At 44.0% G+C, this 15,556-nt stretch overlaps 1 protein-coding gene across 1 annotated transcript in view; it reads right to left on the bottom strand.

Annotated features, from left to right (window-relative positions):
• Positions 1 to 47: 47 nt before the first annotated feature.
• MSRA (methionine sulfoxide reductase A) overlaps positions 48 to 15,556 on the bottom strand; it is a 303,800-nt gene continuing 288,291 nt past the window's right edge. Inside the window, exon 6 of the mRNA XM_075086537.1 lies at positions 48 to 905. Within this exon, the coding sequence (XP_074942638.1) occupies positions 741 to 905 (165 nt within the window). The 3' untranslated portion in view covers positions 48 to 740. The remainder of the gene's footprint in view (positions 906 to 15,556) is intronic.

Raw genomic sequence — 15,556 nt, 5'->3', positions numbered from 1 at the left:
TACTTAGAGCCATGGAACATATCACAGACAACATTTTTCTTGTTTGGTTTTTTTTTTTTTTTTGTAATTTATTGTAGTGCAGGAAACAAAATCGATTTCCTTTCAAGTTTATACACTTTTTGGAATCATCAGAAAGAAGTATCACATTACAATTTTTATTTTTTTCTTACTAAAATTGTTTCAGAAAATAGGCAGTATAGGTGATATTACATGTTGCTGTGAGAGTGGAATTGTGAGAGAGTTACTGATCTTATAAATTCACCATTCTCAAACACACCAAATTGCAGGGTTGTGGTAGTTAAGATGAGCCCAGCCAGAGCCTCCAGAAGTCAAAGCTCTCATAACACAAGCGAATTAATTAACCCAAGAAAATAAACATGTCTGAAGGCATTAGCTATGCAAAGCAGTTAGCAGGTGTAACCACCCCCTAATTCATCCTTTTAACAGCATTTTAAGCCAAACCTGTGGAAGTTTCTTTTCTCTCCAGATTACAAGACTGCAAGGACACTTGGTGAGCTGCACAGAGCAAGAAGCTGCATTTTCCAACAGGCAAAATTTCTGCCTCTACTTTGGCTTTTAATATTGGTGAATGGGCAACTGCTCAGATGACAGAAAGCCGCCCCAACAGGTTCCCAAATCTTTGTGCACTGATGCTGTGGGTATACGATGACACCTATCAGGGTTGTCGGTCTGTTTTCAAACTCCCTAAACCAAAGTGGAGGCGGTGAAGTAAACACAGGTTATTTCTTGATCCCAATAGGGCAGGAAAGCCCTGTTCCCCCGAGGCCACAGTATCCGTCGGGGTTCTTACTGAGGTACTGCTGATGGTAATCTTCGGCGTAATAAAACTCCGGAGCCTCCCGGATTTCTGTTGTGATGGGACCAAAACCGCCGTCTGTCAATACCTGTCAAGAAACATGATGGAAAGCCATTAGTGGTTTGCTGGATTCCCTGCTGACGAATGACATTAGGTTTTCTCGCAGCAGGAGCCACAAACATCGCTCAGCGCTTGGACCACAGGCAGAGCACATCCCTGCAAGGCCTTTATCCTTGCTCTCAGGTTATTTTGTTAGGAGACATTGCGGGCACCGAAGCAGGCGTTGGTGAGAAGAGGCAATGCACCCTCCTCTTTCAATGGCTCATTTGTTAATTTGCTATGGCCACACATTTGTTCTCTCCTCTTTATTAACCATGCCAGGCAGGGATGTGGTGCCATCAGTGAAAGAGGAAAACAAATGTGAAAGGCAGCGGAGCACACTTCGATCAAGCCTGGCCAGCTGCCTGTCCAAGAAGTTCACCTGTCAGGTGCCTCTGCTTTGACATGAGCTATCCGCCCCGAATTTCCTCATGCCAAGAAGAATTCCCGGGTGAAATTTTAGCCCTACTGATGTCACTGAGATATAAGAGCATTTGGGCTCTTTTCACAGACTTGCTGCAAAGCCGGTCTTCAAAAAGAACAGTTCCATCATGACCAGAAAAGTATTTTTAAAGAAAATTAGGGCTCCTTTCTGAAAGATTTGCCAACACATGGACCAGGAGCAATAATCACTTTGCAGAAAAAGAAGAAGGAATGTGGGTGGGGATTTTAAATTAGACTTTAATTTCTTTCTGATATCCCTTAACTGAATTTGAAACTCCTGAAAGGTTTCTGACAGAGGAAATTTCTTTTTAACATGATTTGCCATGACATTTTTTCCTACCGAATTTTCCTTTTCTAAGGAAACTGGTAAACACCAACATTCTGGAGCCAATCCTCATCTCAGCGGGGACATAACTTGTGCTCACTGAAGTCCAGGATAACCTAATCAGCACTTTAATTGGTGTCAGACTACTGTTGCAATGTATACTTGTAAAGTACCAGATGCAGATATAATTGCAGTGCTATCGGCCAGTCTTGACAATAAGATCAACTGTAAGAACGAAGGGTTAGCATTTAAGATTACCAAATAAATATGTGTTCTCTCATCGTACCTGTAAATAAAATCACTAAAAGGAAATCATCACACAGAACAACAAAACCAGAGCTGGTAAACCTGTAGTAAGTCACTGACTCCAACTTCTTTCATCATGAGACAACGAAGGAAAAGTGCCTCACTCCCCACAAACATTTGTTCAACTGTTCCTGAAAGATCCTCGGAGATGGAGATCCTCCAGTTTCCTCAAGGAGTCCATTCCAATATTTACCGTTCTGTTAGAGAGTTATTCCTAAAGCCTAGCCCAGTTAAACCCGCTGTTTTCATTTAAACCCACTATCGTGGCTGTACTCATCATGGATGTGGAAAGGAAATCATTCCCTCCCTCTTTACAGTAGCCTTCTACATACTTGGTGGCTGGGCAGAGAGGAACATGACATGCAACGGAAATAATGCTTCCTCACAACATTACCTAACAGCTAAATAATAGGTGATTATTTGGGACCAAAAAGTCTTTGAATTTCCTACAACAGGGTTTCCTAGATCCTGCCTCAGCACAACAAAGTGATGACAGCAGTCAGAGATCTGCTGCTGGACTTTGTGGAGCATTGGCCTGATTTATTCTGGTAATTTCACTTTCCAGAGGATATGTTTTGCTGTATTCGGCTTTCAGTCAGGAATGAAGTAATAAGATTGATACAAAATCTGTGATTGACCTCTCTGGGGAGCCCCTGGGTTCCCGACCCTCCATCTAATTTCTCAGTGCAAGTTAGGAAGTTGTCGACTAGTTAATTCACTGTATTTGAACACAGCGGGGTAACAAACCCGATTTCACAGGAATCTGGCCTTATCTCCCCATGTAAAATCACCAAACAGTGTTTTTCATCTTTGGGACAGCCTTTGTCCCAAGGGAATCAGATTATTTACCCGTCAGACGTGTGAGCGAAGCAGACAAAAACATGTGAAGGTATGTATCACAACAAGTCGTCAACAACTAACACAAAGAGGTGTCAACACAGCTGCTTTCAGAAAGCAGTATTTCACTTACTTTCTAACCTTCCTAGCAAAGAAAAGCACTTTTAAAATTATCTTCACTCCAGAAAGACGGCACAAACTGTCATCGTGGGCATTAGTCATTTACTTGCTGCTGTAAATGTATGTAAAATTGGCTTCCTCCCTTTAACTGAGTCATGAGGATGCTGCTGGAGGGGTGGATATTTTTCTACTGTGCAAAACAGTATTCGTTACAGATCTTTACCTGGGACTTTTCCATCATTGGCCTAATTTTGTCAGTTAGAAAATCCACTCTGTTCAATAACATACCACAAGAGGGCATAAACATCATTCCTCCCTTTCAGAATTACTAACAGTCTATTAAAAAACTGCACGCTGAATAAAGCAGAAGCCCAAGACAACTCATTATATTGCACTTTGGTCATTAGCAAAAGATACCAGCGCTGTTGTCAGAAGCAGCGGGAACCTCAGGCTCCGACACTCTGCCAAACACTACCTTGAATGTTTTGATTTTCAACGGGAAAATATTTTCCTCGCACTGACTGTGTTGATGCAAAGATAAAAACATCACTGGGAAAGATGATGAAGTTCATGATGTTCTGGCTCCGGCAGGTGTAAATCAGCCCACTCTTGATTGATTTCCTGCCGCCCTGGCAGATATAATTTGATGATAATCCTGTTCTAGCAGACTTTTTAGTCCTCGCTGTCAAAATTCCTGAGCCATCCGACATGACCTCCCATTACCATGCTGCAGCCAAGAGGGCTACTGCAGCCTTTGTGTGTAGAAATGGGAAGGACCAAATTAAGGAGAGTGTAATTAGCCCTTGGGACCTTTTGCTCAGTGCAGAAATTTTTTTTAAGGTATTACTGGATCTTTTCCCCTCCAATATTCCACTGCAATTCAAAGAGAATTAATTCATTAATTCATTCAAGGGACTACTGTCGCTTATGTCATGGGAGAGATCGCGCTGAAGGATCACAGTTATCCTTTAACTGATTATAAGCCAGCCCAAAAATCCTGGCAGGTTCTACTGGCTAGAGGCCAAACCAAACCAGAACCCAAATCTCACCCAGCTGTAGAGGGCAGAGGGGACACGGCCAGCTCGGTACACTGGGACAGGTGCTGGAGCAGGAGCATGTTGGAGCCAGCTCTGGGAACCTCAACACTACTACTTTTTAAAACAACCTGTATTTTCAGCATGTAAAAGGTTTTGTGTTTGATGAGTTTCCTAATTTATTATAGCCTGTGAAAGTTTTTTCCTATTTCCTTTACACTGCTTGCTTGACCATGTCATTACCTCCTCTGCTACAGAAACAAATTCCTTATTCACCCTCTTACGGTGATCTTGATGTTACACCTCTGCCTTAATCCTGCTCATTCCTTTCTTCAGCAAGCTTCACAGGCTTAGACTCCCCACTTCTCAGGTCAGCCTTCTCGCCCTTTTCTGCATCTTTTCTAGTTCTATTTTGCTGCTGCATAGAGATGGGGTGACTGGAATTGCGCTCTATTCAAGATCACCACGGATTTATTCAGTGGTGTACTTACGTTTTCTCTTCTACTCTCCATCTCTTTCCCAGCAATTATTAGCATTCCACTTGCCTTTCTGACCTCTGCTGAGCACTGAGCAGACGTTCTTCAAAGAACCATCTGCAATGACGCCAGGACCTCTTTCGCGGGCTAATTTAAACCCTATCATTGTGTCTGCACTTGACTTTTATCTATGTAGAATTTCAGCAGCTATTTTATTGCCCAGACATTTGATATTGTCAGATTCTTCTACAACTTTTTGTAGTCACGTCTACTTTTGCTTACCTGGAATAGCTCTATACCATCAGCAGATTTTAGCACGTCACTGTCATCTGTCTCCCTTTACAGCCCTGTTATGAGTGTATTGAACTGCACAGGTTCCCAAGACAGGTAATTGGTAATCTTCCTTCACTGCAAAAACTGCCCAGTTATTTGTATCTTTTATTTCCTATCTATAACCTGTTATTCATTCAGAAGAGAAACTTTCCTCTTATTCCGCAGTGCCTGGCTCCCTTTTATGCGCCTGGTCTCTTCAAAAACCTCTATTCTATGTCCAAGACACGAGTTTCCTCTGCTAAAGTCACATCAACTCTTCACTGAAATGCTGTATTCTATGTGTGTTTGTTAACTTCTGATAACTCAAGCAATATGCAGCCTAAAACATCAGACCTAACTTGTCTATAATTCTGCTGGATCATCTTGGAGATACCTCAAGCACAGAAGCAGCCCACTTTTCCTGCCTTCAGTAGCAGGGCCAATTTAAATCACAGCTTACCCATGATGCTAGTATGTGAGCAATTTCCAGTTTAAGTTCTTTTCATACCCGGAGCCGACCACCACCTGGTTGTACTGACCTGCCACTGTTCATTTCAGTGATTTGCTCTGAACCTCTTTTGCTGTAGCTCGAACTTGAGACAGCTCCTCGAAACTGTAACCATGATCTGGTGTGGGAAACCCCCAAATTCCTCAGCTGTGAACACTGACACGAGGAATTATGTAGCTTTCTGCTATGGTATTACCTGTGTCAAGTCCTTCATGGACAGCTCAAGCTTTGGAGATGCTTTTTCTCCAGAACCGATTCCTAAAACCCTCAGCTATCCTAAGGAAAGTATATTAGTGAATTAGTGAACTGGAGCAGTTATTTTGGATGCAGATTTACATCTATATTTGGACTTGTGCAGCACATACTGGCAAGAAGCAATTTTCCTCCTGGTGGCACCAAGACTGGAGGTGTGCACCAAGGCACTGTCTGGAGCACTTGCACAGCAGATATTAGACCATTAAATAGCCAGTGCTATACATGTGAATGCTACCTGTGCAGGACCAGTCCCTTGAGTTGTTCAGCTGGAGCAGAGGAGGCCGAGGGCAGCCTCATGGCGCTCTGCAGCTCCCTCCCGAGGGCAGGAGGAGGGGCAGGGCTGGTCTCTGCTCTCTGGTGACCAACGCCAGGACCCGAGGGAATGGCAGGGAGATGTGCCAGGGGAGGGTTAGGCTGGGCATTAGGAGAAGGTCCTTCCCCCAGAGGGTGGTGGAGCCCTGGCACAGGCTCCCCAGGGAGGCATCACGGCACCAGCCTGGCGATATTCAAGCAGCACTTGGACATGGCCCTCAGAGACACGGTGTGAATTTGGGGTGTCCTGTGCAGGGATACTTGATGGTCCTTGTGGGTCCCTTCCAGCTCAGGGCATTCAGTGATTCTGTGACTCTATGAACTGGCACAAACATCACTGCCAGTACAGTCGCAATTTTGGACACACAGACGTGGAACCACGGTGGATTGCAGCAAATCAAACCCTATTTCTTTTCCATTTGAACTATACCAGTTGGTTATCCAACTGTCTGCCACTTAACCCAGTGCTACCAGTCCCTCTCCACTGTAGTGAGAGGATCCCATGGCCCGCAGATGCAGTTAGAAAGATTTTAAGGGGTGTCCTAGTCATTTAGTGAGATGGTATCATCTTACAGGTGTTTTCGTTTTTTAACTTGAAGGCCATGCACTGGGTCACTGGGCCACAGCAGAGCCCGCACGCTAGCGAAATCGGTTTGCTCCACTGGCAGCAATTCAGTTCAGTTACGCTGGTGATATGAAATGCTGTCCTCCACAGGGGAGATTCTATGGTAGACTGCCAAGGAATAAACCAAACCAGTGTAACCACAGCAGGTTGTTCTTCACTTACTCCCAAGCAACCGTATTTAGCCCGCGATACTTCTGCACTTTGATTTGCTACTGCCCTCTGAACTGACAGTAATTGCTGCTTCAGCTTTTTGTAGCCAGCTGATTATATTGAGCCAAAGTATGTCAAAATATTTAATCATTTGACATTACAGCATGGCAACAACACATTCAAGGTGTTTGGCTCCTTGTTTATATTCAGATGGAAGTAGCTAATACTTGTAAAGTGCCTTAAGAATTTGGAATGAACTGTGCCAGGAAAGCATGATTCCCTTGTACCTCTAAATACTTGAAGGAACAGACTGGAAGCCACCGACACTTTGATACGTTGTGCCGAAAATGCATGGTTCAGGGAAATTTAGAGAAAGGGCTGAACCCACTTATAAATTTGACAAAACAAAAAAAGCTTTAAAATTGGTTTTGTTAAATGAAACCATTTAATTTTCTGAGCCGAGGCATTAGTAAAGCATCAGAGTATTAATTGGTGTCAAGCATTTTGTGGCTTTTAATAAAAATAGCATCATCCTGTGTTTGATGCAATACACACTTCAAAGCAAGCTCAGTGCTTGTACTGGGGCCGCTGTAATATGCAGTTTGTCTCGTGTCTCAGCAAGTTAGGCGAAACAACTGTATTTCTAATCGCCCCTCTGAAATCGCTGATGTTGAAAATACTGCAGAGTGTCTTGATGCCTGGGACAGCTTGTGTTTCTGCATCATCATTCATCCCTGATGTAAAACTGTAAGGCAGGTAACCTCACAGTGCTGAGCGCTCCAGCAGGGAGTGCCTATTTACAAGCTCTACTAAACGGCTACTTCTTTATTATATTGGCTACTCAGAATTTCAAACTATCAGTGGCAACACCGAAATTCAGCTCTGCTTCCAAAAGCACTAATTGTTAAAGAAGCTTCACTGTTTTAGGAGAAGGCCTGCAGGAATTAGTTAGATGGACTCAGTCTTCTGTAGGATGGGAGTATGCGAACCTCCTAGATACTCGGTTACTGTGATATTTTAACTGGAAAACAAATTAACTGGCTTTGCCTAGTTTGTGGATTAGTTGCTGGCTGGCTTGGGAGCAGAGATTCAGCAATACATGTGTGCTTATATTGAGGATCCTACTCTGTTCCAGAGAAACTAATACAATGAGAAGCATGAGGCCTTAATAATGTGAAATTAAGAAAGAATATTTTATAGAACCATAGAATCACTTAGGTTGGAAAAGACCCTTAAGGTCAGAGTCCAACCATAAACCTAACACTGCCAAGACCACCACTAAACCATGTTCCCAAGCACCACGTCTACGTGTCTTTTAAATACCCCAGGGATGTCAAGCAGTTCCAGAGCTTGACAACCCTTTCAGTGAAGAAATTTTTTCCTAATACCCAACCTAAACCTCCCCTGACGCAGCTTGAGGCCGTTCCCTCTCGTCCTGTCACTGGTGACTTGGGAGCAGAGACCGACCCCCCCCTCACTCCAGCCCCTCTCAGGCAGCTGCAGAGAGCGAGAAGGGCTCCCCTCAGCCCCCCCTTCTCCAGCCTAAACCCCCCCAGCCGCCCCCCAGCCGCCCCCCAGCACACTTGTGCTCCAGACCCTGCCCCAGCCCCGCTGCCCTTCTCTGGACACGCTCCAGCCCCTCAAGGCCCTTCTTGTCCCGAGGGGCCCAAACCTGAGCCCAGCATTCGAGGTGGGGCCTCCCCAGGGCCGAGCACAGGGGCCCCATCCCTGCCCCGGCCCCTGCTGGCCACACCATTGCTGACACAAGCCCAGGGGCTGGTGGCCTTCTTGGCCACCTGGGCACACCAATTCTCATGTAGATACACCTCTCATTTTCCACAAGACAGCCTGCTCTACAGTATAACATCTCAATTATATATTATTTCTAAATAGTTTCCTTTGCGCTTCCTTCAGTTGGCTGGAGCACCTCACTAGTAAACACTCAACTGTTATTCTATGCTTCTATGAATATTAAAATCCAGTTTGCTGTGCTGGACCCAGTCTTCTCTATGTCACTTACTAACATCGGCTTTTCCATTTTCATTTATGCCAGTGACCTCTACAAAGCCCTGGAATGAGCTGAAATCATGTCTAGTTGGTAAAACCTGCATTCACATCCATGTAGGTGACCTCCTTTTGGAAATCATGTGTTTATCCACCATGAGCCAGCCGGGAAGAATGATCCTGCCAAGGAAAATGTGGGACCAGTGACTGGCAAGTGTTGAAGTCTAACCCCAGCTACCACACTGGCCAGCAGCATGGACCGGGAGCAGATATACACATTCTCCTCTTTCCATTTACCTTTCTTCACCATTGACTGAATGCTATTGATATATTTGATAGATGCTGCAAGAATTGATTAGCTAATGTTTTGCACAGGTACTTGGAGTGCTACATAATTAGCTAATGCTTGCACAGGGTTTTGGAGTGCTATATAATTTCCAAATATTATTAATATCCTTGTAGGGAGGCTATCTAGTCTCCGAACTCACTTTGCAGCATGCCTCTCGCAAATTGGGCAGGATCAAAACCAGGAATGATCAAATTACATTGGCATAAATTCTGCATCCTTTATAGTGTGGGGATATGGATCTAAGAGCAGAAATGGTGAAACCCGTTGGCTTTACAACTTGCTTTGGTCCTTGCTGTCATAGAAAACAAGCTGCTATGTGACTACATTATAGATCTGAAGACATAAACGTCCTGTAGGGACTACACATGGCCTGGTCAAAGAGGAGAAATGCTGTTACATGGGCCTGCTGGAATTGTTTATATGAGTGTATTCTTCCAGTGCAGCACAGGGATTACGCAGATAAGAAGGAAACACAATAGAAACTTAAAAGATGGTGGTGCAGTGTGCTAAGCTGAAGACTCTTGATTCTAATCTATAAAACTGCAAAACTGACTTTGTCAGAGATTTTGCCTATTGACAAAACCCGAAAACACAACAGAGGACGTCATCTGAACTGAGTAAACTGAACCGAGCTAGAGACACAGCTTCATGAGCCTTAGGAGAAAGCTGCATGTATATATATAGTCTGTTCCCTTGGTTTGAAGATCTGCTTTCCTTGAAATACTTCTCCCTCTCTTAAATACTTAGCTTGAAGGAGGCTGCTTGGTCACTCATTCCTGCCAGAGGGGAAAGAATTGCTGGGCTTGGATATAAATCAGACCTGCCAAGGTAAATCACATTTGGCCGATAGCCTGGTTGTTAACGTATCTGAGGCTCCAAGTGGTTATGCTCAGAGGGTCTAGGAAGGATCAGGAGTGCAGTTAGTCTGATATTTCCTACTATTTTACATCTGAGTGTACTTCCTCGTTGCCCACAATAATCAGCTATGCCAGCTGAAGTGGCAAATTTATACAGACTTCTTTGCACCTTCTAGCAATGGGAAAAGATGAAAATTGAATTTGTCCTAAATCGTATTAAATGGAACTGACAGCGAAATAAAATCTGCAATTCTATTTTTTTTTTTGCTGATGGATACTGATCCTATGAACATGCATAGAAAGGAAGTTCTATCCTGCTCTCCATCATATCAATCTAATTCTGGATTCAAAGCTTTCGCTCCAGATACTGACTGGTATAACAGGATCAACTTGACCCACAGTCTTTACAAGCTTGACCTTCAGAACAGAGCTTCCTGAACACCCATCCTGCCTTCTCTTGAGGGAAGAAAGATGAAAGTGAAGAATGGCACCAGGGGGCATTTAGGAGGTATAGGAAGATAACATTAGCAAAGATAAAAGACATCTTGCTCAACTAGCGTCTGGGAACTAATTAGGTGTTGAAGGAGCCATTGAGAGAGATGGAAATTCTGTTTGTCTAGCCAATTTTAACGCAGCCAAACAGCCTTTTACTGTACATCCTGCATGGATAATTTATGATGGCTAAGAAAAGATATGCCCTGTTCTGACTTTCAGTGATCTAAAGCTAAAATCTATTCCGTGGTTTGAAACAGCAGACTGTTCTTCACTAATCATTCATCCATTACTCTCATATTCCTGAAGTGAAAAATGACCGGGTCCAAACTGAGATGGGGCCCCCAATAACAACCAGCGCAGGATCTTCCAAGCCACCGCAGACCAGAACTGGTATCTCCACATGGTGCAGTTCTGAACGATCCTGAGAAGCCAACTTGGTTCCAAAAGCAGTGTAATGATAAGATCAGGTAAATCCATGCTGTCTGTGAGCAGAAGAAAACACTCCACACTTAAATATTGTGTTGACAAGACTTTACCACTTCCATTAGCTCAATTATCTCTGAACCGTGTTTCGTTGCAAAGTGCGGACCCGCCTGTGTGATGCAAGGTGTTCCCACGTGTATGTGTCCTTTGCAATAAGTGGAAGTCATTGCCATTAGTTTTCATTCAGGGGAGTTGCAATGGAGAAGTTAAAATGGTCACATATTTAAGGTAAAGGGCTCAGTTGAGCTCTACCACTACCGTCACTTCATTTTTCTCACTGGAGTCAACACTGGATTTATATCAAGTATTTCTTCCACAATATGTAAGCATGTCAGTTTCTCAGGAAAACATATGAATTTTTAAGAGGAGTAAACAATCTATCATTTCCTAAACTCATCCTGAAAAAAATCCAGAAATTACTTCTTCTGTGACCAGAGGGAAAAACCTTCAGACAGAGACCAAGCACAAATATTTACCTGGGAAATCATAAAAATTGGTATACTGGAATACCAGAGAGAAGATCTTTATGATAAAAATCACTGGGCAACCTGTCATCTCTGCCAGTTACATTGCCTCTAATAACAAGCTGTTTTTCTATTCAGCCTCTCATGGCTATTAGTGTGTAGTGCTAAACCACCTCATCCCGAAAACGCTGGGAGATGATTTGCACTGTGCTCTCCGCCCTCTTTAGAAGACAGAGTTGTTTGTGGTGAAAGCCCTGAGCCTACTTTCCTGAGCAGCAGGACTATCACCTGGCTCGCCTCTGACTGTCCTGGTGACTTTCAGCTCCCAATCTCTCCTGCTGTTTCTGTTTCTCATACTTTAAAACGGCACTAGGGCTCCTCATCTTTCTTTTTCACTCCAGCTCTGCAGGGCACACACTGTTTCTTACGATGGCCATATGCGCACCACTTGGCACAACGAGGAGCCTGACCAAAGTCGCAGGCTCCGGTTGCCACAGTTAACAGAAATATGAAGAAAGTTGTCATACGGTATGCCTCGCAGCTCCTAGGTCAGCTGAGAACGCAAGGGAAACTCTGGCTGTACGGAGGTCAAGGGGGTTTTGTCAATACTGTTCATTCAACCGAGCTTTCACACAGCCAAGGAGGAGACTCTAAAGTGGAGAACGACTCACCTTGAATGCCTATCACTAGACTCACCAACTAAGCTAGCTGCTGTCACCATTAAAGTATTTTGAGCTTATATTGTTGGTTTCTTATATATGGAAAGATCTCAGAGGGGTCTAACATGGACCTAACACTCCTAGCAATTTAGAGCAAAATTATTTGTTATGCTGTACAATAAAGGTTCTACCCAAACAGAATCATAGTATCTTAGAATCATTTGGGTTGGAAAAGACCCCTAAGATCAAGCCCAACCATTAACCCACCACTAAACCATGTTCCAAATCACCATGTCTACGTGTCTTTTAAATACCTCCAGGGACGGTGACTCCCCCACCTCTCTGGGCAGCCTGTGCCAGGGCCTGACCCCTCTGGCAGGGAAGGCATTTTCCCTCACATCCAACCTAACCCTCCCCTGACGCAGCCTGGGGCCGGTTCCTCTCGTCCTGTCACTGGTGACTTGGGAGCAGAGACCGACCCCCCCCTCACTCCAGCCCCTCTCAGGCAGCTGCAGAGAGCGAGAAGGGCTCCCCTCAGCCCCCCCTTCTCCAGGCTAAACCCCCCCAGCCCCCCCAGCCGCCCCCCAGCACACTTGTGCTCCAGACCCTGCCCCAGCCCCGCTGCCCTTCTCTGGACACGCTCCAGCCCCTCAAGGGCCGTCTTGTCCCGAGGGGCCCAAACCTGAGCCCAGCATTCGATGGATGGTCTCATCAGAGATCTCTTGTGCTGAAATGCAGATTAAAAGGATGGGATGACAAAAGGTTCTAGTTGTCCCTGGGAAAGGAAAAAACCAACAACATGCTACTCTGGTTTTCTTGAAAATGTTTCATTTATACTATGTGTATAGGACAGGACTGCAGGCAACACAGCCCAGCAGTGTCTAAATCTGCCTGGGTAGCCCGTCCTTGCCTTTCCCACAGAGATAAGCACAGAATGGGAGAAGAGGAGCAAAGAGCTTGGCTACATCCCCAGGCATCAGCAAGCAGGAAGGAGATGGATCTGACACGAGATTGATGTGGACACCACACACAGTCTGACCCACTGCATGTTAAATGAAACATAAAATGAGGTCCTTCCCCACGGTGAAAAAGGCAGGCGGGATTTCTCAGCAGCAGATCTCAAGGATCAGTGCAGCTAAAGTTTTGTGAGAATTTCCAACTAAAATTCCCACTCTGGTTTGAAATGGAAACCGTACCCTTCTGCGCTAAAATGTGTGCTGCCAGCCAGCTGCTGCATTTCCAGCCTGGGTCTTTCTGACCTTTCTGTCTGACCAACTGAGTTTGGTGGAATATTTTCTGGATTTTCATCTGTGTAGCAGATCACAGGCAGGTCAACCACTTTAAAGCAATTTGGATCCTTCAGCATGACAAATTGTTTCTGTTATCGAATACATGCATAATTATTACTAAAATTATATTTGAAATGGTTAGCAGGGAATATAATTTTAGCCCATGCCAAGGACTGAAAAGTCAAGAGAAAATGAACAGAGCATGTTTTAATCAGAGGAGAAGTAGTTTTCCAGCTACTATAAATAGAAAAGGCTGGAAGAACACATCCGACAAGCAGAAGAAAGTGTGAGGAGGGTAAAATTCCACAGTGTTTTGGCTTTGGACTTCAGAAGGTAGTGAGTATGAGATAGTGTGAAATACAAAGAAGCCTTTGTTGTTTACATCTGAAGTTTAAAAGTGGCACAGTGTGAATAAACAAAGGATGTTCCATGAAACACTGCAGCAGTGATGTACTCGCTCCATTTGAGTTCCAGAAACAGCATGTAAATAGAGGCATTGCCTTCTTGTTTAAAAAGAGAAGGAGGTAAACTTTAAAGCTTGCCTTCCAGAAAATCTCATTTAACCAGATCTTTAGGTTTTTGATAGGCTTTTAAGTGGTAGAAAACACACAGGCTTAATAAGACTAAGATCTGGATCGTTTAGCATTTGCTTTCAGGTTGGTTAAGCTTCTTACTGACGATAATAGTACACGTGCTTTTGGAAACATGAATTAGCTATTTGTTATCTTTTCTGGAAAAAAAGTTTTGCTCTCAAGTACAGGGATAATATCAAGCAATTTATTTTTTTTTGTGCAGTCATGAATAAACCATACTACCATGACAGTTCCACAAGTTAACTGATTATTTTACAGGAGGATGCATTACGATCATTGATAAGGACAGAATCTAAAGACACATAGATGCAGTTAGATATTCAGAATAATATTTCATGTTGTGCAGTTACACAGCATCAAACGTGATTCAGGATAGTTGTGGTATCTCTACATACCTTTCGATGCAAAGATCCCCCCGTATTTGACAAATCTTCGATAAAATTTGATTTTAATTCAAAATATTGTAACTTATTCCTATTGCATAGATAGAAGGTAACTTTTGATAAAGTTAAAAAAAAAAAGTTATGGTTTGAATTTGCTGTATGTGAGATCTACACTGGAGCTGGCAGATGAAAACACCTTTTGAATAAGCATGTACAGTCCTGAGAATTTCCATACAGATCGGTTTGGTTTTGCTTATTTGGTGCTGAAACCAACCAATCTCAGAGCGGAAGGCAGGGGAACGCTGTCAGCTACACACTCTGTATTGCAGTGGACTCTGTGTACGCAGGGCAGCTCAGGGTACCAGAAACGTGCTCAGGAGGTCGGCAAATCTGGTAAAAGTCTGACTGGTGGGAACCCCCATCCCACTGGAGTGGCATCAAAAGGCCAGAAGATGCCTCTCCAGGACATCACGAACGTCACCGTGACGCTTGTTCTTCAGGCAACAGAATTAAACCCCAGGGAGGTAGCCCACGTCCCAGAACAGACAAAACTGCTAAAGCACTAAAGGGAAATGGGCACAGCTGGGGTCAAACAGAAGCTGGTGATCTACTAAGTCCAGAGTCACTCACTGCATCACCCTGCTAGGGCTATATCCAAACATACGCTCCTCTGGAATGAGCTCCACAAAAGCGATCTAGGAAGAGTAAACTGCTGGTGAGTTACTAGCACCGCTGCACATGACAAAATAAGACACAGTTAATCCAATTTCTCTAATCTCTACCCATCTAGGGACTCTCTGGTGAAGGTTTTGGTATGAACTGTGGAAATCGGTCTTCCTTTTCATCGCAAGCTGGTTCACCAAAGACAACCTAAAAAGATTTGAGTTATTCTTCAAGCTTCTAATATCCACTTCTTGCATGAGTGTCCTCGAAAGCAGATGGCTTCTGCTTACAAGCCCACAGACCAAAAGCACAGTGATACTCCTGAAGCTTGCAAATACATGGCAAAGAAATCGTGCTTTGGATGCTAACTAGAAAAGCAGAAATATGACCTGTGCCCTTTGCAAAGCAAGTTCACTACAACCGCCCAAGCTCCGCGCGTATCTATTTAATACAATTACTTTCCTTCTACAGTTTTGAAAACTGGTTGCTTGTGCCTGCAGCAAAACTATTTTACCAGAAGAGAGAAAAAAATGCACTTGGCCAGAACATCAGCTGCAAAAGCAGCGTAGTTATTTCTTTCATGCCCTTTGCCAGCCGCCGAAAATGCTGAGAGTTCAGCAGCGTGCAAGGAGGGGTGAAAACAGAAATCCTTCATAAGGAAACAGGGCAAATCCTAGGGCTTCAGCTCCTTCACGCA

The sequence above is a fragment of the Phalacrocorax aristotelis genome, chromosome 3, assembly GCF_949628215.1.
Source record: "Phalacrocorax aristotelis chromosome 3, bGulAri2.1, whole genome shotgun sequence".
Taxonomy (NCBI): domain Eukaryota; kingdom Metazoa; phylum Chordata; class Aves; order Suliformes; family Phalacrocoracidae; genus Phalacrocorax; species Phalacrocorax aristotelis.
This window is presented reverse-complemented; position numbering and strand designations above follow the sequence as displayed.